At 50.0% G+C, this 27,843-nt stretch overlaps 1 protein-coding gene across 4 annotated transcripts in view; it reads right to left on the bottom strand.

The window, feature by feature from the left end:
• Positions 1-27,843, bottom strand: part of NF2 (NF2, moesin-ezrin-radixin like (MERLIN) tumor suppressor) — a 46,811-nt gene that overhangs the window by 16,757 nt on the left and 2,211 nt on the right. For all 4 annotated transcript variants that reach the window (XM_059863164.1, XM_059863166.1, XM_059863162.1 and 1 more), the window contains exons 2-13: positions 18,684-18,809; positions 17,539-17,661; positions 15,283-15,366; positions 10,894-10,962; positions 10,666-10,748; positions 9,972-10,047; positions 9,611-9,745; positions 7,075-7,149; positions 5,495-5,608; positions 2,569-2,691; positions 1,994-2,211; positions 1,267-1,372 (exon numbers count right to left, since the gene is read on the bottom strand). In XM_059863164.1, the coding sequence (XP_059719147.1) occupies positions 1,267-1,372; positions 1,994-2,211; positions 2,569-2,691; positions 5,495-5,608; positions 7,075-7,149; positions 9,611-9,745; positions 9,972-10,047; positions 10,666-10,748; positions 10,894-10,962; positions 15,283-15,366; positions 17,539-17,661; positions 18,684-18,809 (1,332 nt within the window). The remainder of the gene's footprint in view (positions 1-1,266; positions 1,373-1,993; positions 2,212-2,568; positions 2,692-5,494; positions 5,609-7,074; positions 7,150-9,610; positions 9,746-9,971; positions 10,048-10,665; positions 10,749-10,893; positions 10,963-15,282; positions 15,367-17,538; positions 17,662-18,683; positions 18,810-27,843) is intronic.

Consider the following 27,843-nt stretch of genomic DNA (forward strand, 5'->3'; position numbering starts at 1 on the left):
GGGGGGTGGAGCTGAGCTCCATGCAATCCCACATCATTCCCCTAATGAGGCTCTAATTCCACAGGAACAGAGAGCAGAGCCACCCAGCTGCTCCCCTGCACAGGGATTTCAGCACAAGGGCTTCGAGCTGGGGTTCTGCTGGTTTCACTAAGGATGGACATGGCAATACAAGGGAACATGGTGGGCAAGAGCTGTCCAAATTCCACAGTGCCTGGTGTAGCCAGGCAGAACAGTTCCAAAGAGGACAAGTGCCTCCCTGTGCACAAGTCAAAGCCAGAATTAAGAAGCTGGTGCATCCCAGAATTCTAGTGACTTGTAAAAGAAGGAGCACTCCAAAGCTGGGCTTTATCCAGCACTCACTTGACTGAGTGTCCCAGAGCTGAGAGCACCTGATTATTTTCCATCACTGTTATTTTTAACAGCTTCCAAATATTCTTGCAGTGAACTCCAGGGAACTGGGATGAAAAGTTGCTCCATCTCAACCTCTCTCCAATCTGCTCCTATAAAGTTTCCAGACAAAGGGGGAAGGAGCCTGCAGGTACAAATTCAAATCTCTGTGCTGGCCAGTCTGTAACTCCCACATCAAGCCTATTCCTGATGCTGTTTCCCTTCCCCCAGGCCAGGAAGGAACAGGTGTGAGCTGCAGGACTGGAGGCACCTGATGGGGTTTGCAGGCACAATTAGGGAAGCAGAGGAAAAGAACTGTCAGACAAGTCAGAGCACTGGTCATCTAGTCTGGCTTTTCAGTGCCCAGCAGGAAGCAGGACCAGATGCTTCAGAGGAAGGTGTGAAATCCTCTTAATGGACAATTATGGAATAATCTCCCTTCAAGTAAGTTTTTTTCCAGCACATGAAGGTCCAGTTTATGTCCAAATAATGAATTCACAGGTTCTGAACAGTGTTCATCCCACCTAACTAGAATAAGGGCCTATTTAACCCTATTTTAAAGGTTATGGCTAAGCTGGTGCACTCCACACGTGCCGGCAAAGTGGCTCTGACATGGCTGCTAAATTGGTTTAAAATTTGCTGCTTTAATTTCACCAGCAGCTCCTTTGCTCTCGTAGCAAGAGGTGGGTGGAAAAAAAAAAAGAGCATAGTGAAGTTCTGCTGGATGAGATGCAGGGATGAAAAGGGCAAGCACTGCTCAGGATTTCTGAGCAGCAAAGAGACAGCTCAACCCCCTCCATGACTGGGATGGAGAAGGAGGCTCCTCCAGGCTACAAAGGAGGGCAGGGAACTGGGAATTACAACACAGATCTCTCTTACTGTGTAGGAAGACTTGCTGGTGATCTCCAAGAGCTTCTGCTTCGCTCTGCGCTCCGACTCACGAGCCTCCTGCAGGTCCTGCTTCAGCTGATCAGCCTCCTTTGCCCTGCAAGGACCAACAGCAAACAGCAAATGTCAGACTGCAGCCAGGAGCAACAAGAGGATGGAGAAGCAGGATCAGTGTGGAATAGGCAAGAAGAGACAGAGAAGGGCTGAGTTCATCCGAGCAGAAGGGCTGACACGAAGCAGGCTCTCACACAGAGGAGTAATCAGCTGGAAGGAAACAAGGCTGATCTTTTACTTGCTCACTGCCACATTCACCGTGGGACCTGAGCTTGGGTACCAGGAGGATGGAAACACCAGTTTTAACAAGGAGCAAAGTCTCTGTTCAAGGCTAACCTGGAACAGACCTCACGGCTGGAAAGGAGAACTGAACAACTGAGAGATAAGTAAAGGAGTAAGGAGAGAAAAGGGAATGTAGATCTACCATCCAGAGGAAGAACAACTCCCAGGTGTTATTAACATTGTTGAATACTTTGGGGAATGCAGGGGAGGGTTGCAGAAAGCACCCAAAAGCAGAGCTGGCTTTTGGAGAGGGAAACCATCTGGGCCAAAGAGCCATTTGCTGTTGGACACACATGGGAAGCTGAGGGAGGATAACTCAGAGGGATAACTTGAAGAGATTGGGAAGCAAAGCAGAAGCAGCTGCAAGGTTGTACCCTCTGACCTCCTCTCCGACTCCTCAGCCATTTTCAGTGCCAACATCTCTGCCTCCAGCACCTTCTGCTCCATCAGCCTCTTCTCCTCCTCGGTGCGGATGGCCGTGGCCTTGATGCGCTGCATCTCCTGCTCGGCCTCGGCCGCCTTCTGAGCCAGGAGCTTGGCCTCCTCCTCCGTGATCTGCGCCTTCTCCGCCAGCAGATCCGCCGTCTCCTCCGACCTCATCTGACAATTCCAGGACACGAAGAAATTAAGCACAGCCAATGTCTCCCCAAATGTGCCCACAGCCCCTGGAGCAGGGCCCCGACACGCTCCACAGAATCCCTCCCTTCCATGAAAGCCTGCAGCCGTCTGCTGCCAAGGCTGGGATGTGCCCAGGCTCTGTCCCAAATCATCCTTTTTGTGCTCCTCCCAAGCAGCCGAGCAGATGAAATAGCTCCATCCAGCCTGCTGCTCACTGGCCACTGGCAGCAGTTTGGGAGCAGTCTTAGGGCAGTCACAGAGCACTTCCAAAAACGCTTCGGCAGTGGAAAGAGTGAGGAGCAGCTGCAGTGCTCGGGAAACGGCCTCCCAGGGACCTACCAGAGCCTCGTTGGCCATGGTTGCCTCCTCCTTCAGCTGCATCAGCCTCCTCTCCAGCTCATCCCTGGTCCTCTCAGCCTCTTCTCTCATTTGCTTCTCTCGTGCCAGGCACTGTCGTTCCATCTGGGAAAAAGGGATTGGGGAAAGCGAGGAGAAAAACACACATGAGGAAGGTTTTCCATGGATGAGAAAGAGTCACAGGTGAGGTCAGAGCACTGCTGCCTCCTCTCTGCTTAGTGACAGTGGGAATGCCCCTGGACTGGGGTGACCTGACCAAAGAACAGAATCATGGGATCACTTAGGTTGGAAAGGACCTCCAAGATCATCAAGTCCAACTGTTCTCCCAGCACAGCCAAGGCCACCCCTAAGCCATATTCCCAAGTGCCACATCCACACATTCTTTTAACCCTCCCATGGATGGTGATTCCACCACTGCCCTGGGCAGCCTGTTTGATACTCCCCTGAAAAGTGCCAGTCCTGAGACAATTCCCATCCTCTGCTCAGGCTGTCACTCACAGCATGGCCACAGGAGCTGCCTGCAGGTGACAATGTCCCCAGACAGTGCCCTCCTAGGCTGAGTCACAGGCCAGACCAGGACAAGTGGGTCTCAAGATCTCCAGCTTAACTCTCTGGAATTTCTTACAGCAGGGCTGGGCTTAAGGACAGTCTGAGGGCATCTCCCAAACACCAAAGCACATGGCAGGGGGCTGAAGGACAAGGATAGCTGCTCCTTTTTATCAGATATCCAACCCAGCATCCTGGAACCTTCACTTCCATTCGTTCAGAGGGAGGTCACACAGAGTGCAACCATCTCTAGCAATTCCTGGATAAAACAAACCCTCTCCGTTTGCAGGGTACAGCAATGCTTCCCCAGGAGGAGAAGATCCAAGCCACCAGGACCTGCCAGCTCTTTCCAGAAGATGCCAGGAGGGTTGCTGTGCCCAGGGACTGCCTCTTCACCAGCCAAGAGCCCATTGGGAGCCATTGGGCTAATTAACACACTGAGTTTAATTCCTCCAGTTCCACAGGGATGGGGCATTATAAATATCCACACTGCAGCCAGGACAGGAGACCTGCTGGGTTTAATAAGGGAAGGAAGTGAGACAAGCCACATTTCTCTACTCCTTGGACACCAGCTGTGCTCTGAAAGCGGGACGCCCACTGTTCCAACCGTTCTGCTTCCTTCCATTAAAGGTCTCCCTCATTAATTATCATTATGATCTGCATCCCGCTCAGGACTCCCATTAACAAGAATTCCTGATCTAAAAGGACTATTTGAAACCAGTTAACAACTGTGGATGCTGGGGAGGGAGTAGGGAGCAGGGCAGACAGCACAGTGGCTCACTCAGGACAGGGCAGCCAGCCCACACAGGAGCCTGACCTTTCCCATGGAGCCCTGGATTGGGGAGGGATTTCCCAAGTGCTCTGGATTTGGGAGCTCACATGGAGCCATAAGCTGCTGCTCCCTCCCAGAGCCCTCACCTCTTCCAGCAGCCAAAGAAGCACAGGATCTTGGGTGTGGTGTTAGCCAAACACATCAAAAACTCACACATTGTAAAACTTAAAGATTCATGGAATTGTTAAGGTTGGAAAAGCCCTCTAAGCCCAAGCCCAACCATTATCCCAGCACCACTGTGTACTCCACAAAACCATATCCTTGAGTGCCACATGCACTTCTGAACTCTTCCAGGGATGGTGATTTCACCAATTCCCTGGGCAGCCCATTCCAATGCCTGACCATCCATCCCTGAGGCTGTCAGCACTTGGACACCGTGCTGCTCCTTCCAAGGACCTTCTGCTCCACTAAGGACATGGCTTAGGGAACACAGTGGTAAAGGGTTGATGGCTGGAGGCCTCAGAGAGCTTTTCCAACCTCAATGGATCTATAGTGCCAACTCCTTACTGACCAGAGGAATCCCTGTGGGAAGCACAAAGTCCCTCTTGCCCAGTGGAGCTTGTAGTTACTCAAGTCCAGACCTCTCCTGCTACTCCATGAGCTACATGAAGGAAAACTGCCTCAGGAGGTGCCTGAAAGACAAGTCACATCCCACCTCCAGCCCAGCTGAGCACCTTAGCATCACACCAACACCAAGAGGTGCCTGAAGAAGAAGCCATGTCCTACCTTCAGCTCAGCTGAGCACCTCAGCACCACACAAGGATTCAGAGAGGTTCCTGAAGGACAAGCCATGTCCCATTTCCAGGCCAGCTGAGCAGCTCCACCCCACACAAGCACCTCTGTGGCCACACTCAAACCCAGTTACACCCAGACCCATGAGCACAAGCCCCTGCTGGGTGCAGTGACTGCTCTGGCTTCTCCTTCTCTCTAGTGGCTTCCCTGCCAAAGGGCCATTTATATTCCGAGCACCAGTGCTCAGATTAGCTGTGTGGGTTTCAGTGAGTAGAAAAGGTCTACGAGCAGAAAACAATGATTCATACAATTCAATTTGCTGATCTCTGCTCGTGGGCTCCACGCCGCTGCCTCTGCCGCGCCGTGCCGGCCGCCCGGGCTGACCCGCGGCACGGAGAGAGGCCAGCGTGGAATTAGCATTCCAGGCTGCACAGCCTGTGCATTCCATCACCCTGCAATTAGAAATGAGCCAAAGAGCTACAGCAGAGCACAGCTCCCCCTCACAGCCCCTGATTTATCAACTGTCCCAACACACAGCCTGCCATGCACTTGCAGACACGCAGGGCAGCTCTTCCCTCCCGTCCTCTCAGGTTTGTTCCCAAATTGGGGGCTGGACTCAGGCTGCCACCAACCTGCAGAGCCAAGCTGAGACGACTGGAGAGCTGAGAGCAGGCTACTAAAAAATGTTCAGCTAGACCTTCCCTCAAAGCTGCTTTGCAGCCATTCCAGAGACCCGTCCTTCCCAAGACCGTCTGCATTTCTGATTTTGGCTCACTGGTTATGGGACATGTGGCTCACCTGCTTCCTGGCCTTCTCCTCCCTGGCCTGTGCTTTCATCTGCTGCACCTCCAACGAGTCTGCCTTCCTCCTCCTCATGAAGAGGTCGTGGTTCCCAATGCACAGCTGCAGAATCTGTTGCAGTCAGGGGTGAAGAGCAGAGAGACACAGCTGTACGCGTGATGGCAATGAGGTGGTTTGTATTCTTGACACACAAAACCACTAGAATTGCTTTGATTTGGTGCTTGTTAGTGCTTCCACCCACTGAGCTCCAACCCTGCGAGCTCTCACAGCTGTAGGAGGGGCAGGGAGCCAGGTCCCACACCAAACACCAGCTCCTGGCTACAGCAGCTCTTTGCAGACACCAATTTTCTGTGCTTCCAGCACAGCACGGGTGTTGTTTCACACCCACTCTAAAAAGGCAAGAGGCCAAATAATGAAATAAAAAATTTCTACAGCTCTTCCTGGTTCCCTGGTCCTCACTGCCCCCTTTCTTTAGGCTCAAGATGAACTTGCACCTTCTCCCCAGTGTACATTTAAGGCACTGAGATTAAAAAGTAAATTAAAAGAAAAAAAAAGAAAGGAAAACCACTTTCCATTTGGACAAGCAGAAGGCTTATCCAAAATTTGCTTGGGCATCTCCAGATGCCTTTGCTGAAGGGATTTGAGCCCCAGTGTGATTCTCTCTCCTCTCTGTGAGGACCAGGGAGGTGGCAGTGCTAGAGGAGGGTTAGCACAAGGTGGGCACACAGAGGAGTGAAAAGATTTTTTTAGCAATAAAAGCAGGGTTCTAAATTTGGATTCTTTTCTAAAGGACTGATTTACATGATCTTCTTCCATTTCATAAAATCACAAGAATCATGGAATGGTTGGATTGGAAGAGATCTTTAAGATCATCCAGTGCCACCCTCTGCCATGGGCAGGGACACCTTCCACTATCCCAGGGTGCTCCAAGCCCCGTTCAGCCTGGCCTGGAACCCTTTCAGGGATGGGGCAGCCACAACCCAAGTCACAAATGACTTCTCTGAAGATTTCAGCACTATGAACCTGATGATGCAGGGAATGAGGGAGCCTCATTTCCTATGGAATACAAAGCACAGCCAACAACAGGACAGCAAAGGTACCTGTGTGACCTAACAACAGATCCAAATCCAGAACATCAGCTAAAGCTGGTTTCCAACATGGACAGCTCAATGCAGCCCATCCTGGTCCCAGGAGAGTGTCCTCAGAGGGGGAAAAGCCAGGACTCTGGTAAAGGTGCCTCCCAAAACAGGGAAAGCTATGACACAGGACAGATCCACATGGGAAGAAAGAGGAACTGAGCAAAGCTGGGAGTTGTATTTACTAAGTGCTTCCACTATTTAGGTCAGCTGAAAGCCAAGAGCTCCAAAAGGGAGCACAAAAACAGGGGAGGGGAAGAGGTTCTGTGGAGCAGCTTGTCTTGAGTCTCCCCTCCTTCAGCGAGCAGAAACTGCTACACCCCACCACAACCAGACAGCAGCAGCTCCCTCTCAAAGGAAAAGCCCCAAAAGCTCGTTGTCTCACACTCTCTGCAGAACCCACTGCTGCAGGCAATAAAAAAAGGCTGTGTGTGCACTTACCAGCTTATTCACACGCAGCTTTGATGAATTGAATTTAAAAACATCAATCTTTTTGTCCAATGGCTTAATGGTAAACTGAAAAGGAAAAAATAAAGAGGGAGAGAGTTATCAGAGAGTGGTGCATTTAATAAAAAGGCAGCTATAAAATTCTTCCTGAAAGCTCTGGCTCAGAGCAGGTCAGCAGGGTCAGACACACGGCTCAGAGCCGTCCCCGTGGCTCTGAGCCAAGCAAGAGGACTCGCATCAAAAGCAGCCAAGGAGACAACTGTTCCTCCTGCCAGGAAAACATGGGGGCCACAGGAGCTGGTGTCCTCTGCAGACAACCCTGCAGGGGTGGGGGTTCAGCTCAGCACCTCCCCGGGCAAGGTGCTGCTCTCCTGGGAGCTGCAGGGAACACAGAAACCACAGCAGGGACTCAGGATGCTTCCAAAGGCAGGAAGAACCAGCTCAGCACCACAGAATCATTGAGGTTGGAAAAGCCCTCCAAGATTCTAAAATTCAAGTGTCAACCCAACAGCACCATGTTCACCCTCAAACCACGTCCCCAGGTGCCACAACCACAAGTGTTCTGAACACTTTCCTTGGCAGTCTGGGCCAGGGTTTGACAGCCCTTTAATGAAGGAATTTTCTCTAATATCCATCTTAAATCTTCCCTGGCCCAAGTCGAGGCTGTCTCATCTCATCCTGTCACTTGTTACCTGGGAGAAGAGCTCAACTCCCACCTGGCTGCACTCTCCTGTCAGGGAGGTAAAAGGGCAGGAGAGCTGCATCAGGAACACAGCAAGGAGCTGCTGCCCTTCCCACTGGCACTTCCACCCACAAGAGCTCCCCAGAAGAATTTTCCATGCATTTTCTTCTCCAGAACTCAGATTTCCCCACAATTCAAACTGTTATTCCCTGGCTCTAAGTTGTATTTACAGTCCATGTACCAACCAGCCAGCCCTACCCCTGGCCTGGCTTCACCCTCTCCACAACCTCCCACAGAGGCTCTCTTGAGAGCCCAGTGGCGGCACAAATCCCTCAAGGGCTTTGGTAATGCAGCCCTTGGATGGAGAGAAGCCTCTACACTATCCAAAGGGTACTTGAAGAGATGGAGTGCTCTGCAAGATGGCATTTTTTAGGAGACACACACATATTCCATCACTCCCCCACACACTACAGAAATAACGGGCTGAGGAGCTGGAGCAGACAGTGTGTCCATTAAAGTGGGAGATCTGTCAATACATGGCCCTGCCTGCAAAGGGCCCTGTCCTGGCACTGCCTTGCTCTGGCAGTTTAAGAGCCAATCTTTTAAGACTTTCACAAAAGCAGACATGCATGAACGTCCCTGGATTTAAGCTCCAGCAGGGCCCCCAGCAGTCACTGAGAGCAGCAGCAGGATTGTGCTGGGAGAGGAGTTTCAGCTCCGTGTGAACAGTCAATCTTTGTTAGGAGGGATAACCCCCAGTGTGGTGTCAGCAGAGCTGCTGTTCCCAGCTATTGGCCCTGTTTGCATCAGGTCAGACCTGCTTGTGGACACCTGATAACACAGATGATTGAGCTGATGGAAGGGATCCGTCCTTCCCCTGGAGAGAGCTCTGCTACAGTCCTGTGGCAAGGCCTGCTTAGGCAGGGGTCAGTCCCTGGATTCTGGGGAGCTCCCACTGCACTGGGACAGGCAGGGGAGCTTTGGAAGTCGCTCAGTGCTGGGCCTTCTGCAGAGTTGTGAAGCTCTTTAAGGAGTAAAGCAAGTGAAGACAATTCCAGCATGGATTTACTGCTTATGAAACTTCACAAGACATGCAATAAACGCAGCTGATGAGAAACCTTTAGCTGCTTCCCTGATCAATATCATGTTTAGATTAGAAAACCATTTTTAATTAAGAAGTTAATTCTCTTCCTTACCATGAAGGCAGCTGGTTTCCTTGAGCAGCTCTCTCAGAATTAAAATGGAGCTGCTCAGTTCCCCCTCCTCAGCCAATTGCACTTCTGCTCTCAATTAGGTTTGGGGGCCAACAATCCCAAAGACCCATATTTAGACTCTGGATTTAATAAATAACTATCTAACAGTGGGCTTAAATTGCTCAACTTCCTAAAAAGATTCCAGCTGCTATGCCAAGCCCAGCAGCCTGAAACCCAAGATGATGTAATAAGATGGCAAGAGCTCTTCTCCCCAGGAATACATCTCCCTGTACTTCATAATACAGAATATATCCACAGTAATAAATACTGTAATATATGCAGTAAAGAAGAGATTTTAACTTCTGAACTCTGGTATTTGGGCTAAGAACATCAACAGCAATTTTGGGTTTTTGAAAAGATTATTACATAGAAAGTTTGAAACCAAAGAGGAGAACCAGCTCCCCAGTGACCCCTTGCACGCCCACTCCTGCACAATTTCAGGAAGGCTTGGATTAAGGTTTCAACTGGAGGAGTTGAGCTGCTCTTAGCTAAGCTGGTGAGAGCAAGCACAGCAGACAGAGAAGCCAAAAGAAATAATTTTAAATCCCAGTTGTGTTCTTACTGCTCTCAGGGAGGAGGTGGGACGCATCCATACCTCTTTATCACTGTAGGAGATATTCCGGATCTCGTTCCATGGGAAGGAGATTTTGGGGGTCAACCTGTTGTCTGGGTCATAAATGTGAAGACCCAAGGCATCAACTCCAAGGAGAAGCTCTGTGCCCTTTTTATTCTGCGGGAGGAAAGGAAAGAGCAGAAATCACTGGGAGGGTCAGATGTGAACCACTGCTCCCTCCTCAGCCAGCCCTGAGCAGTGACCCAGCACTGGGTACCAGGAGTTGCTGCCTCCCCTCAGCACAGGTGGGGGTCCCCAGATGCCACCTCCCACCTCTCCTGGCTCTCCAGGACATGGAGATTACCCTGGCAGGAAAACAGGATCCCCAACCCACCCAACTCACCCTGATGGCGAAGTAGTTCACGCCATACATTTCCAGGTCCTGGGCTATCTTCAGATACTCCATTTCAGCTTCATCTCTGTCAGGCAGGAACAGTGTTTGGGAGGATCAGAGAGGAACATGGCTGCTCCTGCTGATCCTAAGCACTCACCAGGCTTTAAAGCTTGGACTGTCTCTATCACACAGGTCAATCCTGTCTTTGCTGGCAGGATCAATAAAGTCCAAGAGCAAATCTCACACTGCAGTTGCCAGCATCTGAGTGGCTGCTGAGATGCAGCACTCCAGGCCTGGCTTTGTTCACCTCTCAATCCTTTCAGCATAAACAGGAAATCCCTGGCTGGGATGCCACTGTTTCAGATCCATGGCTTTAGGTTTATCCCCCAAGAGGAGCATTTTGCCACCTGAGGCAGCCATAAGGTTTGAATTCCTATTTCTTCTCCCAAATCCCTGATGCAGATGAGTCCTTACTTTGCATCATTCCTAAATTCTCTTGAAGGCCCCAACAGTGACCAGGGGACAGCAAGGCAGAAGCAGAGCCATCAACAAAAGCTTTGAGCTCTTCCCGAGGCTTCTGCAGAGATGTGCTGGGATTAACATGCTGGCAGAGCTCATCCAGCACCTGCCAAAGCTTCCCAAAGCCTGGTGGCTCCCCAGGGGAGGGGACTGGCCCTGACCCAGCCCAGCAGCACAAGCTCACCTCGCTCTGCCCCGGTGCTCCGCGTACCAGGCTGTTATCCTTTCCTCCCACATCTCTGGAGTCATCTGGTACAGGTTTATTACCTGGGATAGGTGGGAGACACAGACCAGGTCACAGTGCTGCTCCTGGCTCAGCAAGAAAGCCAGAAACACCAAGACAGGTCCCAGCAGCACATTCAGCCTCAGGACAGCCTGGACACCGACTCCCCGACGCTGCTGAGCTCCTTACCCGCTTGGGTAGCAACTCCTCCTGTGCCAGGAATCCTCTCTTGTGGACGTTGGGATCGTAGTCACCGTACTGGGGAGAAGCACAGACACCACGCCCACCCCACGTTAACAACAAGGGCAAGTCAAACGGCCTGCTCACCCCTTCACCCCACGAGCACAGAGCCTGCTGCTCTCCAAGGTGAATAATTTCTGAATTTCTTTGTCATTTCATTGCTAATAGAAACAAAGAACTTCCTTCTACTCAAGCAGCAGAGCTGGGAGAAGAACAAAACTTCCCACCACCACAGAATCGTTAAGGTTGGAAAAGGTCTCCAAGATCAAGTCCAGCCTGTGACTGAACACCCCTAAGGTCCCCAAGAGCCACATCTGCTCAGTTTTTGAACACTTCTAGGGATGGTGACTCCACCACTTGCCACAAAACTTCAGCTGATGACCATCACTAGTTGATGTCCTCCATCAGTCCAGCTGTAGATGATGGTTGTCTATTCTATTCTCATTATCATGCCCTAATTAACATTTCCCCCAAAGCAGGGCAAGATTATAGCTGAGAGGTCCTTGCGGTTCCACAGGTAACAGAACAAGGAAATAAGACATGGAGAAAGACCTGTCCCCAAAAACTGATGGATAGCAGTGATCCCACTTAGGCAGATGGCAGTTCCTCTGTCGCTGCTCATCACCCTAATGAATAAATATCAAAAAAATTAGAGGAGTTTGACAGATTCCTCTCAGGCAGGTGGTGGCTCTTCTATCAGAGGGTCTGTTGCTCAACTGGGTCATGGAATCCAATTCAGATTTGTTAAGCACATCCACTAATTACTGGTATTTGTTTAGATTTACATCTCTTTGAGCAGCATATAAAGTGACTGAGAAAGAAAACTGCTTATTAACAGATTGAAGAGCTGTGTGTCCCTGCGGTGCATGTGAAAATGAATTTACCTCCTGCACGGCCTCAGAGGGCAGGAAAATGCTGCAAAACAGCTCCTCCAACAGCCCAGCAAAATCAGGGGGAGAGGAACAAAGCATGTGAGGCACGTACACGGAATGCTGTGATTTCCACACTTCCTTCACCTGGCAACCAGGACTTCTGCAGTGATAGAGGTGACAGTGCCCGACTGCACGAGACGCAGCTCCGTTTGCTCAAGCCACTCATTTTGCAAGTGGGGCAGCCCTTCCCTTCCTGCTCTTCTGAGCAACCTTCACTCAGGAAGTGCAAAATGGTGACAATTTTTAAACTCAAGATCAAGAGGCACCTGGTGGTCATACAACAAGTCAGAAGGCTTTTCCTCTCAGCCTCCTTTTTGTGCCAGGACCTTCACATCGTGCACCAAAACCAGAGCTCAGCATCAAAAGTCTACACACATCTCACCTCTGCACTTGGGAGACAACACGTGGGGGATTAAAGACACAAATATTGATTTGGAGCCAATGCAGATGCAAAAGGAGCATGTAACAACAACCAACACTGACTCAGACTTCAATTAATAGAACAAAACCAGCCCGGATTTCATCCAAGAGTGGGGGCAACTCTCTGCCTTCCAAGGTCTTGGAGCTCCTCAGGATGCAGCACTCTGCAGGTACACGGCCCCTGAGCCTCTCTCCAAAGGAAGCAGCACTAAAAACGTGGCACTGGCAAAGGAAGAAACTCTAACAACTTTGGACAGACAGCAAGTAAATCATTTTTAGGGGATAAAAATAATAGTAAATAGGATTAACATGATTATTTTCTGTTGTGATCTTCTGCAGAAGTCTAAGACTAAGTATGGATTATGTGACTTTTCATGAGCTAAAAAATACTGCCATGTCCCAGAGGAATATTTGTACTGAGAGGGGAGTCTGGATGAGAACATTAATTATTCACAAGTCAAAAATCAACAAATGGCTTAAGTATTGCAGAATTTGTTGGCTCAAATGATTTTGCAAATGTACTTTCTAAAGGCCTTTTCAATTAAACCATTACTTTCAAACTGTCATGGAATTTCAGCTCTTGTTAATTGAACTGTATGATTAATATTCATGATTGGGCATGGAACTGCCTTTACCACATTCATGCGCCCAGCTTAGACTGTTGGATAAACACAGGCACGCTCAGCTACAAATTAACACCAAGCATTGCTTGTTTGGGGGAAAAACAATAATAATTAAAGAGCTGTTTGCTGTGCTACAAGATCTGAAGTGCTGAGAGAGTTGCAGCACAGCAGCGACCTGCATTTAAGGGGCAAAAAATAGAAGAACCTCCTGGATGTTCCCATTTTTTTTCCAGTTGATCCCACGTCTTTCCCAGCTATTTAAAACCTGAACCTCCTCCAACCTCTGAAAGCCACGTGGGTGGTTTCAACAGGGCTGGAGGGGAAAGCACATAGTAATTCCCCAAATGAACACAACGAGAGAGAAATAAATAAGCTGTTATTTTTACGACCCCCCTGTTTCCTTTGCTGTCTCAGGTTGGGGTGGATGGACCAGCAGCACCTGGCTGTCAATAAGTGGCTGCTGGATGCACACACACACCGCTGTGTCAAGCTATTATGCCCCTAATCATGCAAATCAGCACGTTATTAGTGCAATTACTGCACTCTCTGCCTGCTTTCTTGTCCAGGAAGGACATCATTATCCTATTCAACTGGAAGGAGATGACCTGCAACATCCTTCTTCCCAGTTCCCTATCAAAGATGTGCTTTCAGCTTCCACCTTTGCTGGGAGTGAAAGAGGAGGGGAATCCCAGACTGGAGGGGCAGCAAGGAAAGGGATGTCTGAAAAAGTCCTTTAGTGAAAAGCAGAAGAGTCATCCCTGCTCCACCTTCTCCTGATCTCAGCTCGGTCAGAACTGCTCTGACACCAAGTGAGCTCCTCCCAGTGCCCCAGGACACTCAAGGTGCCAGGGGGACAAAGAGGAGGGCACAACGGACCTGCACCAAGTCACAGTCTGTACCCAAGGAGCTGTCCCGGCCATGAGGTAACAGAGCTCAATATTTACCCAACATTTATTCATTCTGGCAGCCAGAAAAGTCATTCCCTACGTATCCTCAGCTCAGGTCAATGGAAGGAAAGCCAAGGAAGTGTTTACTCATGCACTCTAATAAGAGTGATGAATGTTTCACACAAACAGAAACATTTCTAAAAGCAACTTTTCTTTGCCCAGCTGATGAGTCTCTAACATGGTTTCATCAATACTCTGATTATGAGGAGAAAACACCAATTTCTTGTAAATTCTAACCCCATCAAAGAACATGACACCCAGGGCTCTACTCAGAGTATGAGCTGAAGGCTTATGAGAAAATTACATGGCCAAAGGGAAAAACCAGCCTGGATCAGGCCCTCTCTTCTGGCAACAGGGCCAAACCCTCTGTCCTGCACTGCTAGGAAAGACGGTCCCACAGAGCTGCTCCTCCTAAACCTCTCCACAGCCATGCTCCTCAAGGACAGCAGGACTTGCCAGAACCAGGGCACGGCCACCTGCCTGCACTCCTGTGAGCCAAACCCTCCCAAAATCCCACCCAGAGTCAGAACCAACAGGAGATGCAGAGACAACGTGGCTGGGCTGCGTTCAGACTGCAGTTGCTCCTCTCCCTCCCAAAACAGGATCTTTGCACACACAAACTGGAGCTGAGCTCCAGGAGCTGTTAATTGAGCAGCAGCACATGTCGTGCACACACAGAGAGAAATTATGTCCCTGAGTGCAACAATGTCCCTGCCACTGAACCCTGGGCTGCTCCCTCCACCCCAGGAGTCTCTGCCCTGGGCAAGCTGCCCAAGGCTGCACACCCCAAACTGGAAAGCAGTGTCCTCTGGAATAAATGCTCAGCAAAACACACCCACTCTGGGCCCAGAGCAGAATGAAGCAGAGAAACAAGGGGAACTCAATGAACACTGACTTTTCCCTCTGTCTGGTGAGGCCAAACACCCAAGATCAAACCCAAGATAAAGGGAGAAGCCAGGAAAAGCCCTTTCACAGTGCAATAAAATGGATGTGGCAGCTGCAGCACTGAAATAAAATCATTATCAAGATAAGTATTCTGAGGGAGCAGTGGAGCTGGGAGTCCCACGGCTGGTTTGCCTCTGGCTACACTGGCAAAAGCAGGGAGGAGATCCAAAAAAACCTCATGCTCAGGGAATTCACCTGCTCCAGCAGTAAGCCACACTCAAGCAGGCTCTGCAGCTCATGAGCTGAGCATTTGCTAAAGAGTCCTGGAAAGAGAAAGCAAAAATCCATCCAATGTCTGGAAGTAGCCAGGAACCAGCCACATGGAGAAGACAGCAGTGCTGGTGTAGCCCCCTCACTTCCCAAGCTTTCACAGCTTTCCCTGCCTTCCCTTTCCCCAGGAAGTGGCTCCAGCACAAAGCACCTGGATCAACACCAGCCCAGCAGGCCCTTGGAGCATCCCTTGCTGCCTACCTTGGCTTGGACAGCGTAGGAGGCCAGCAGGACAGAGGCTTCAGGAGGACAGAAGATCTTCTCATCCAAAATCTGCTTCTTCACCTGCACACAGAGCAGCAAAGGACAGATAGCACACATTTAGTGGAGCACAGCAGAGCATGACTGTCACAGCAGATGGCTGCAGTTTGTTTTAACTCGAGCTGTCAACCACCCAGAGTTAACAATTTTCCTAACACTAATCACAGTCCAGACCCAGGAAATCTCTGGTGGCTCGGAAGGGCTCAGGCTTTCACAGACCACCTTTCTCAGACAGGTTGGTGAGAAGAGCTAAATTTATATGTGGAAAATGACAGCAGCTTTATCCTGTTGCTAAAGGCAAGGGTTGGGGGGGGGAACCTTGCATGTAAACACAGAGATAAAACCTCTTCAGGCACAAGCTACGGATTGATAGGACATTCAGCCACGCTGTTAAATAAAAGAGCAGTCTCTGAGCACTGCAAGCTTTGTTCTGGGACATTCAGGCCTCATTGTGAGTCAGTGCTCACCTGTGCTGGAGGCCAATTCCTTGGATCCCAGCACAGAGAGCTGTGGGTCACCTCTGTGGCAGAGCTTTCAGCAGCAGGCAGAGCCCCATGTGCTCCTGGGAGAGCCAACGTGCAGCTCCCTGAGGCCACAGCTTTACTTCCCTGCCTCCTGTGCATTCAAAAATTAAACCTGTCATGTTCGATATTTTTTGGGTTGGCACACTTAATTTTCCTGATTAAAGATAGGAGGGAAAAAAAATTAAAAAGCCTACGATTTCCTGGGAGGCTTAAATGGATTGTTGGAGATGCAGGAACATCAATTTGAATTTATAACGTGCTTTGAGTCCTCAAAGTTGGGTACAACATAATCACAGCAGATATTCTGCTGCATCAAGATAAAAAACAGGAGAGTTTACAAGCTTAGATGTGCTCCTGTTTCCCAAATGCATTCAGGAGCCCAGGTTCCTCTCAGCACACAAATCCCAGCAGCAAAGTCATGGTCTGCATTTAGAAAATGCAGCTTGAATGGCTTTTCCTCTCTGATTTTCCTTCTCAAAGACGCCAACAGCATTTTTCCTCACTGTGGATAAAGCTCCTGGCAAATGAGGCATTCAGAAATAACCCTACAGAGACACCAGTGCACGAGACTGAGCTTGGAAATTAACAGGAATACTTTGCATTTAGAACACTTTTGGTTCTAGAGAAAAAAGATGGACTTTGGAAGAGGGAGGAGTATCAAGGGGCTGCTGAGCTCACTTGGAAAGGGCAGGACACCCTGCAGGCTACAGAGGTATTCCCAAATCCAGGTTGTCCTGACTTTGGTGTAAAAAACGTAAGAATGAGTGACTTTTAAAAAATTTTTGTAATTTATCTTCAAATTAACAGCCAGAGAGCAGCTGAAACATCCCAGTGAATACCCAGGAGTCTGACTAGGAGGGCTTGGTTCCCTGTAACCATGCTTGACACACTCTTCTGAGGAAGAATGTGTCAGAAAATGGATTTTGTGGCAGAAAATTGATCATGTCTCTGAAAGAGAGCTCCTGTGATAGCAGCTCCTTGTTACCAGCCGTGCAGCATTGCCACATCATCAGCTGAACTGATTTCTCAGGACACAAAGTTTTGTAGAATAATTTAAATTAAAAACCCAACCAAGATGTGTTCACCAGAGTTTCTAAAGGCTTAACTGCAGGGCAGGAGTTCGTGGGGCAGGTGAGACTGTGAGGTCTCCCCTTCTCTGTTTTTCCATCAGAGAGCTGAACTGCTGGGATGTTCTTCTGCTCCAGGGACCTGAAGGCTGTTTGGTGAGGAGGGGAACTTTGCTGTGCAGCCTGGGAACAGGCTGGCTGCACTCTGCTCTCCAGGATCAAACTTCCTTGCTCCACACAACATCGCTGTCATGTCCAAAGGCAGCTGCCACCCCTCAGCAGAGCTCATCCCACACCCTGCAGAGGGACACGAGCCCTTGGCTGACAGATCCCCGTCCCTGAGCCACCCCCATGGATATTATGGATCACCTCATCATTCTCGACTGCCAGTTCAGAGGTCTGCCAGTCTGGGCAAGCTGCTTCCTCCACAAAAACCATCCTTCACCTATTTTAGGAAGTGTCTGTTGCTAAAGACAAGTCCCTTTGGAGAGTATGAACATTAAGGATGTGGAGCACACTCTGCTGACCAGCTCTCTGACCCTGGGACCTTCTGCTCATCCTGGCTCCCTCTCCCTCAGGCTGGATAGCAGTGTATTGACTCCTACCTGCAGGAAGAACAGGTGTTGAGTGATTTCCTGGACCAATTCCTCCTCTGCGTTCTCAGGATAAAATTTGGCCAGGAAGTGAAAAGTTTTGGGCTCTTCTGTGGGAACATCATGATCCAGGACCTGTGGGATACAAAAGCCATTTGGTTTTTCCAAGGCAAGACCCAGCTCCCTTCTGTTGAGATGAGCACATATTCTGTCAGACACTTTTAGACATCTAGAACAGACCTAAATAGTTCAAACACCGTAGTTAAAAAAAGAAAACAAACATTTCTGACACTCCTAATGATGCAAGGGAACAAAAAAAGGCAGAAACAAACAGCATGAGAAATGAGACAGTGAAGGTTGATCCTGATCTGCTTGTTGCCTCTCCTGATACTTGCAGAGAGATGTTGGATCCTGCTGCGCCACCACCCGACCTTCTCCTCACTTTCCTGCACTGAGTTTATCTCACTGGTGTTTCTTCCCACCTTGCTCTGCTACTGACCAGTTAAATGTAGGTTTAAAACCTTAAAACCTGAGAGGTGAGACACCCAGGCCTCCTTTGGTGTCCATGACCATCTGGCTGTAGTGTCACATCCCTTGGATGTGAACAAGCCACACCTGACACCTCCAAAACCCTCACTTCGCAGATCTGGGGAGCATTTCCTCCCTTATCCCCATCTTCTTTTCACTCTGGTTTTCCTCCTCCCAAGCTCTCTGTATTTCTCAACAACAAAACAAGAGGCAACTCCACTTTTCTGCTGATGGTTTTGTGTTCAGAGGCACAAAAGAGAGACTTTTAGGTTTCATTTCCTTTGCAGTCACCCCCAAGTGCAGCACCCCAGCATGGTTGTGTCCCAAAATGTCTCCAGGGGATTCAGTGTGCACAGATGCTGGGATGGGGCATCTCTGCCACCTTTTTCCAGTCTGACACCCCCAGATACCACAAAGATGGGATTTAAGTGCATCTGTCCCAGTTCACCCACCACACAACCTCGGGCATGCAAAGACAAAAGGACATTTTCCTTTGTCATCCCACACAACCTCTCAAGGGAAATATCTCTGTCCATGGCAAGGGCTAGGAATGAGATGAGCATTGAGGGTCCAGTAAGGGTCCCTTCCAACACAAACCATTTTGGGATTTTGTGAACTTTGGTTCCGACCTTCTTGTCCATTTTGAGCCAAGCCACGGTGTCCTTGATGGTGTATTGCAGCCCAAAGAACCAGGTTTCCCGCAGTCCCAGAGTCCTGCACACCAGATCAAACAGGTCCTTCCCTTTCCACTTCACCTGCCAGAAAGCAAACAGGAAGCAGAGTTATAAAGGTGGATTTCAGAACTTCTCTCTGTTCACCCAAATGCACTGTTTTCACCTCTCAAGGTCAACTTTAAACCCCCTGTGAACGAGTCTGGTACAGACATGAAAACACCCTAAAGAGGCACACGTTATCTCTTTCCATCTGATCTCATCTGCAGATCACCAGCTCCTCCCTCAGCAGGAAACTGAAATGTGATTTCCCCCTTTTCCAAAAAATGACACCGTAAAGCCCCTGTTTCTTGCCCTGGGAAACTAAGTGTTCATTTAGGCTCTTGCTGAGCTCAGGTTTCAGCTCCTGACATGTTTAGGTTCCTGACTGTTGCCAGCAGGGAATAAAAATCCCTTTGAACCGCCCCTTGGTGGCTTTAATGTGTCTCCCTACAGGCCCAGGAAGCCCTGCACAAGCAACACCATCAGCACCAGGGGTTCAGAGAGTGGAGCCACAAAATCAGCAGTGACACAATCCCTGCACAGAGCGTCCAGAGCCAGCGACCCTGCACGGACAGAAGGGAAAAAAGAGCTCCAAAATCCCCATTGTTACCACTGAAGTCAGCAGTTGTCTGGGAGCACATTTTGATAGAGTTAAACTGCATTTTCTGCTGAAAATGTTGGTGACAGAAGCAGCCAAGGAGCAGAGAAAATTGGTTGCTCAAGGACCATGTCCTTGGAGCAATCCTGCAGCTGCATCCATGATGCTATGGAAGTTTGCTCATAAAACCGGGAGGTGTTGGGAGGCAGAGAGGTGAAGAGGGACATAAACCACGTGAATCTAATATGCCAAAGCCACTTTGGTCTTCCATCTGCACTCTGAAAACAATTGCTGGACCGAGACATATGGCCATTACTCCAAAGCCCTTGGGCAAACAGATCTCGCGCGCTCTCTTGTCACTACAACTCAATCTTGGTGCCACCTGGACGCATCGATATTAACGCCGGGGCCGCTCCCGCTGTCACCCACTGCCGCCTTGTGGGCACAGCCAGGCCCGGCTCAGCCAAGCTCTGCCTTTCAGTGATGACTCCGTCGCTGCTCTCCCCCTTCCCGGCGAGCACAGGCACACGCGCTGGCAGTCCCGGAATAGGACAAAGTCGCCGCCACCCTCCCGACAAACACCACCCCCGGAGCGCTCGCCGAGATTCGGATCGGGCGCTGTCAACACCTCGGGGTCAAAACGCCAGGAGCAGCAAGTTTGGCAGTGCTGTAATTATAACCCCCCTAATTTCACACATTTCACTATCCTCCAGCCCCCGGGATGGGCTCCAGCTCGGCACAGGATGGCTCAGACTGCAGAAGATCTTTTCCTGACTATGATTTTAAGTGGGAGGTTAATTCGAGGGCTCAGACAAAACAGAGTGAGGCCCATTAAAAGAGCTATTTGGTACCATTTTTGCAGGCACATAAAAGCAGGCTGCCAGCAAAAGGCTATTTCTTCACTAAACTGCTTTGTATAAAGCATTATGGGCTGTTTTTCCTTCTCTAAGAATGTATTTCAGTCTCAGCACAGCAGTGCCTGCACCAAACCTTCCCAGGACAGGCTGCTGATGGCAGCAGGACGTGGCTCCACATCCCATGGGATCAGTGCGTTAAACCTGGAATTTCCACTGGCTGTGACTCCTCACTGAACCACCTCAGGTACCCAAACCGTGCTCAAGGGCTGACAGGACCCAAAGGTTTCCTCTCAAAACACAAACCACCAGTTTGTTTTGAAGAGCAGCACTGCGGATTAAAGCAGGAGCTTTGTGCAGTTTCAACTTGGTGATCGGAATTTGGAATGGTTTGGGTGGGAAGAGACCTTAAAGACCACCCAGTGCCACCCCTGCCATGGGCAGGAACACCTTCCACTATCCCAGGCTGCTCCAAGCCCTGTCCAGCCTCACCTTGAACACTTCAGGGATCCAGGACCAGCCACAGGTTCTCTGGGCACCCTGTGCCAGGGTCCCACAGCTGGATTTCTTCCTAACCTAACCTAAATCTCTCCCCTTTTAGTTTAAAACCATTTCCCCTTCCCCTACCACTATCTGCCTGCATTAAAAACTCTCTCTCCTTTTTTTACGAGCCCCTCTTTAAGGGACTGTATGTTAAGTGAGGCTTCTGCTGCTGCAATTTACACCAGCGCTTTGTCACCGCGCGTTTCTGTGGCGGCAGGAATAGACATTTAACATTCTTGCACAATGCTCAAGACTCCAGCCATAACAGAGCACATATCCTCCCCAACTGTGCTCAATTACCTTCATTAAATATATCAATGATCAGCAGCCACCTTTATTCCAACAGACATGATTTCCCTCCACACCTCGGTACTTAAAATAACCATCTGCATTCAAGTGGCATCTTTTGACAGCTGAACTCCAACTGCTTTACAGACATCCAGGACCTCAGCCCTCCTCACCCATACTTTACAGGCTTTGTGTCATTAACTGCCACATTCTGTGGTTGTAAACTACTAGATAAAAAGCCCCTCCAGGGCATGAGGGGATGGACAGAGCTGCTGTCCAGAGAGCCTGGGGGACAGCCAGGACAGGCTGGCTGTTCCCATCCACACAATGTCCGTCACACCATCCCCTCCCTGCACGGCACTCGTGACACCTGAAGCACAAAGATGATTTTAGAAGCCATTCTGAGCTCCCGAAGACAAAACTAAGCAGCTCAGAGCAGAAAAAAACCTCAGCCGTATGCTGGGGCGGCTGGCACGATGCTGTAATAAAGCTCCATCTCCCAGCAAAAAGCTACATCATGATAACCTCAATGTGACCGTCAGGACAGAGAGGGATGCGTCACTCCAGCATCCTCCCTCGGCTGCAGGCATCACCTCTGACATTTGCAGCTCCTTTCCCATTAGCAGGATCACAGCACGGGTGGCTGCAGGGACTCAGGAGCCGCAGAAGGGACACGGGAATGAGGCGCGTTATACACCGGCTGTTACTCCACCGAGCTGTTCGTGTTCTTTGCTAAGTACAGAGCGGTTACAATCTATCAGCAAAGCATGTTAAATTAACAGCACTAACACAGCAAACTCTCCAGCCAGTGGCTAGAACTGAGTATTTCCAGCCCAGATTATTGGCATCATCTTTTTCTCTGGCGGAGACGGCGCATTTGGCATCTATTAACAGGGTTTGCATTATTTATTAACCTGCACCGGGAGTCATTTCCAACTCGCAGGCAACTGCGCGATTTATTTCGGAGCATAACCTCTCTGTCAAGTTTCACAACTGCTCCTCAGCTCCCCACTCGATAAAGCAGCTCCCAAACTGAGCAGAAGGGTTGTCTGATCCGCTCATCAGGGGTGACAAGGAGGGAGGGCAAGCCAGGGAATGGAGCTGTGCTGGGAGGTTTAGGTGGAGATCAGGGAAAAGTTCTTCCCCCAGAGGGTGCTGGGCACTGCCCAGGCTCCCCAGGGAATGGGCACGGCCCCGAGGCTGCCAGAGCTCCAGGAGCCTTTGGACAGCACTGCCAGGGATGCCCAGGGTGGGGTTGTTGGGGGGCCTGGGCAGGGACAGGGGTGGGCTGGATGATCCTTGTGGGTCCCTCCAGCTCAGGATATTCCACAGTTCTAAAAAATGAGCAGCAAAGGACAAGGGGGTGCAAGCATCCTGCACAGAGAGGGCTGAGTGAGGGGTCTGTGCAGAAAAGAGATCCCCAAAACATTGTCAGGTGATGTTTTTCCTTCCAACAATGTCAAATGTGGTAAAGGGGAGGCAAGAGAGATGGGATTAATTTAATTTTTAGGTTCCTCACACAAGAGGCTCTCCTGGGACAACAGGGAGGTGCCCAAACTCCAGGGGACAGAAACTGTCTCTGCTCAGGGGGCACAAATGAAGATCTCACCTTCTTCTCCTCATCACAAACACAAACCCCTGGAGCTTCAGCTCTTCCTGGGATAGGCTGGGCAATAAGGGCACAAAAAAGTGATCAGAGGACACCAAGGCTCAGCTGCTTCCCAGGAAAACCTAGAGCAGCAGCCTCTGTACACCCCACCCATGGGATGAGGTTAAGGCATGACCTTGCAGAAATGACTCGCATTTACAGAGTATTTTACTGCACCAATTTACCCGTAAATAACACAGAAAATGGCTTTTTGCTTTGCAGATAATTTTATTAGGTGTTAGCTCTATGCTAGGGATGCAAAGAGAGGCAAGAGCCCCTGCTGTGACATGACAGCCAAAGGACTGCTGGGTAAAGGGGACCAAGCCCCAGGAAAAAGTGCTGAGAGTGAACTTATTCCTGTTTAGAATCAAGTTTTAATGAAAGAACGTGACATCTCTTCACTGAAACAGGGATGGAGAAGGCAGAAGGGAGGGAGCTGGGCCTGAGCTGAGCATCCCTCCACTAACCCTCCACCTGGGAATGAGGAAATGGATGTAGGCTGTAGCTTTTCCAAACCCCCATCCCACAGGAGATGCCCAAACCACCCAGCCGCAACAGTTCACAAGTGAAATGGAGATGATTTTGAGACTGCAGACCACACTTATTTCTTCTTCTGGACCTGAATGATAACCACAGTGCCACAGACAACCATTTATTTAGATTTAAAGCCCATTTGGAGCAAACAGGGAATCAAAAATGTAATATTAGTCAATTTTGTTTTAAATAAAGTGATGTCAAATATTTTCAATTGCCATTTACTGAGTCACAGGGCTGGGCTGTAAAAGTTATTTTTATTTACTAATGCTACACGACAACTCGATAATGAGCTTTTAATTAAAACCTATTTCTGTTAACCACCGAGGAGGCCAAAAACGCGCCCAGGCGTGAGGATGCAGATGGTGCAGCCAAGCACGTTCCGAGGTGTCTGCCCGACACAGAGACGGAGCGGCAACGCCGAGGACAGCAGGCTGTGACCAGACAGAGCCAGGGGAGAGGCAGGGCACAACAACTGGTGACAATAGGCCCTCTGCCTGCTCAGGTGAGACCTCACCTGCAGAGTTACCTCCACATCCGGGGTCCCAGCACAGGAAGAACTTGGAGCTGCTGGAGAGAGTCCAGAGGAAGCCACGGAGATGCTCCAAGGGCTGGAGCCTCTCTCTCTCTGGGAGAGCTGGGAGTGCTCACCTGGAGAGGAGAAGGCTCCAGGGACACCTCAGAGCCCTTTCCAGTGCCCAAAGGGGCTTCAGGAGAGCTGGAGAGGGACTGAGGACAAGGGATGGAGGGACAGGACACAGGAAATGGCTTCCCACTGCCAGAGGGCAGGGATGGATGGGATATCGGTGAGGAATTGTTCCCTGTAAGCACAGACTGAAGCTGTGGCTGCACCTGGATCCCTGGCAGTGTCCAAGGCCAGGTTGGACACAGCTTGGAGCAGCCAGGGATAGTGGAAGGTGTCCCTGCCCATTGCAGAAGATGGAATGGGATGAGCTTTAAGGTCCCTCTCAACCCAAACCATTCCATCACCAAAGCCACACCTCACCCTGTAAGTTGGGCTCACACAGATGAAGAGTTACAGGGTCAAGCAGCAGCTCAGTGCAGAGCAAGAAACTCCAAGAGGACGAAAGGAGGGTTTCGATCCTGCAGGGAGCTCTGCTGAGGATGCACAGAGCTGTAACATCAGCCAGAGCTGTCTCTGTGCTGCACTTACACATCTGCAGCACAGCACTGCTCCCTGCCCCAGAAAGGACAGCCCCAGGCCTTCCCTCCATGCAGGAGCTGATTGCTGATGGACACAAGGTGTTTCAGCCCCAGCCTGACCTGCTCTGATGAGCCCTCAATATTGCTGAGCTCTGAACACAGACAGCTCACCCGGGCTGGGAGGGGCAGCCAGTGGCTCACCTCGGGGTGATGCCAGGTTTAATGCCTCTCTTCCCATTTCCAGGGCATTTCCAAGTCATTCCCTACCAGTGTTGCCTCCCAGCTTCAAGAAGATTATTCCCAGGGCTGCTTCCCTGTTCAAGTACCTTTAATTTCAAAAACCACCTACTTGAAAGACACTGCCTGTACAAAGGAAAAAAAAAAAAGAGGTATTAAAGAGCATCAAAACTGGAATCTACACACCAAAAGAGAAAGATTTACTGTCCCAAATGCCCTCCCTCCTTCCCCTCTGCCTCAACACATCTCTGGATTAATTAACAGACTCTGGAGATTGACAGAAGTTTTGAACAGTCTTTGGAGAAAAGTAACAGGAGTTTCTTACTGGTTTGGAAGAGGCTGTGATGGGAGCAGGGGATCCAGAGAACTTTTCAGGTGCAGGGTGAGGCACCAAAGCCAAAGAGGATCCATGTCCACAAGTCACAAGCACAACCTAAGGAAATGAACTGCACCAAGCAAGACATCTCCAAAACACCAACTCCCAAATGTCACTGGTGTGAATCAGAAATTCTGAGGTTTTGGGGAATAAACCCCTCCAAGATATGAGTGAGGAAACAGCCCTTACCTGCTATGTCTCAGATTCAAAGAGAGCAGCACGTGCTCCTGAGTGCTGGCACAAGATCAGGACACAGAGGCATGTGGAGGAACAAAACACGGACTTGACAGCTGGTATCCCAACAGTTTACTTGGGATCATCTAGCTGAGGGGGATTATTTCTCTCAGCTTTTTTAAACAGCTGTTCCTGCACACACACTGCTCTTTTCCTGTTAAGTTTGTGTCCACTCACAAAAGCTTTGCAGCATCAAGAGGTCACTGTCCCTACCAGCACCCTGCTCCCTGAAACTGGGAACATATGGATCTTTATAAACCCCCTTCCAAGTATCCTGCAATGCAGAAGGAAGCCAAGGGCATTCTGCTCCCTGATTTCCTCCTCCTGCCTTTTTATTTTGGTGCAGTGACTGGACACAGCTCAAAACTCAACTCGGATTTACTGCACCAGCTCTTCCTCAAAAACTCATTTCCACCACCAAATCCTTGGTTGTTCCTGTTCCAGAAGATGAGCTTTGCAGCTCAGCTACACAAGTCCCTGTGTCTGGTGACAAAGGGACAGCACTCGGCCACACATGGCCGAAATCAGGACTCTTCTACTTACAAGGGCTTTACATCCAACCTCATCCAACTGGCCCTGCACTGAGTGGGGCACTGGGCTAAAATAAAAATCCCTTCCAACCAGGATTATCCTCTGGACAGAGAGGAACAGCTTAAGCACTGAAGCAATAACTGGATGCATGTTTAGACCAGCAAATACATCAGCACAAACCTGCCTCTTCTCGCTGCTTGAACACTTAAGCTGTTTCTCCAGGCTGGCTGTAAAGCTTTTCCTATTCATTTTTAAGACACCAAAAGATAAAGGTTGGGAAGCAGCTCGGCAGTGAGCTGCACCTTGATGGAGCAACCACCCCTGCAGGATTCAAGCCCAAGATCACAACACAACAGAAAGGGAAAAACACACCCTTTGGAAAATGGTCCGTGGTTCTGAGAAGGAGAGACACTAACGGGGCTGAGCACTTGCAAGAGGAAGAAATTGGGAAAGACACCCAGGAGATCAAAAGAAAGATGGAGGGGATCTCCCACCAGCCAGGGAACTTGGTTCTGAGAGGCAAAAAACTGCCCGTGGCAAGGGGGGAGACCAGCCTGTCATTAGCTGCACCACACTCTGCCATCCCACCAGAGACAGGGGATAAACAGTGCTTTGGAAGTGGACTCAAAAACACCACGGGGTTTTCAATACTGAATAACTCATGGAATGGTCTAGGTGGGAAGGAACCTTAAAGCCCATCTTGTTCCACCTCCCTGCCTTGGACAGGGATATCTTCCACTATCCCAGGGTACTCCAACCTGATCCCCACGGCCAGGGATCCAGGGACAGCCACAGCTTCTCTGGGCACCCTGTGCCAGGGACTCACCAGCCTCCCAGGGAAGAGGCTTCCACGTGGCTGTCCAAGGCTCTCAGGAAGGTGAGGCACCTGGGGCTGCTTTAGCACAGGGATTCAAGAGCTATGCAAATGTCTACCCTTCCTCCAGATGTTATCAATTAATTAGGTACAGCTCAAACCTCGGAGATGGAACTAACAAAAAGAAGACACTCGCTTTGCGCCTCCAAGATTTCCCCAAACAAATTTGAAGTCTTTAAAGTGAAACCCCAACTGTGATTATTAATCTGCATGGCCATGTTAGAAAGATTAAGATTTCATTTCTAGGAATTATTTTAGATTTAGGCTCAATTTAGAGACATCAACTGCAGAATAAACAGATGCAAAGCAGGTTTAATCCCTTAAAATGCACAGCTGCGGATTTCTAGGGAGCAGACTGAAAAAATAGCACTGAGAAAGAAGGTGAGTCTTCAGCAGCTACAGCTGGGTCATGGAATCATGGAATATCCTGAGCTGGGAGGAACCCCCAGGGATCATGGAAGACCAGCTCCAGACATCCAACAGAGCAGCAGCTCCCTGTCCCTGTCAGCACGAGGTGCCACTCACAAGCCACAAAAACACATCTGAAGAGCCCCCAAACCACAGGATTCCCACTGCATCTCCTTCCACTGATCCTCTCAAGGGTTTGTGAGGCAGGTTTCCCTCTCCTTCCTGGCCAAAGGCACCTCAAAGCACACAGATAGCTGGGAAAACACTGCTGCTCACTCTTCTCCTGGCAAACCTTGGGATAGGGGCCAGATTCCCTCAGGGAGGAGCACAATCTGTCCCAAATAATCGACTCTCCCACCACACTAGCTCTCAGGAGGGCACAAACTCCACTCCTGGCTCTCACTGTGGGTGTAGAGCAAGCCAAGCCTCTCCCTGGGCCACCTTCCCAGCCCAGCAACTCGAGGTGTGTCTGATCCCTCTGTCCCAGGGATGTCCCTGCAGACTCAGCACAACGAGGAGCTTTCTTTCCCCAGAGCCTCCCAAGTGCAACACAAAACCAGGGACAGAGATCCAGCCAGGGACCTGCCCTGCTCAGATCCAGCTTGGATAAAGTTCACACCTCTAGCCGGGCATGGAACAAGCCCAGGAAGCCACAGAGATGCTCCAGGGACTGGAGCCCCTCTGCTCTGGAGCCAGGCTGGGAGAGCTGGGGGTGCTCACCTGGAGAGGAGAAGGCTCCAGGGACACCTCAGAGCCCCTTGCAGGGCCTGAAGGGGCTCCAGGAGAG

This window comes from Haemorhous mexicanus, chromosome 19 (assembly GCF_027477595.1).
Source record: "Haemorhous mexicanus isolate bHaeMex1 chromosome 19, bHaeMex1.pri, whole genome shotgun sequence".
NCBI lineage: Eukaryota > Metazoa > Chordata > Aves > Passeriformes > Fringillidae > Haemorhous > Haemorhous mexicanus.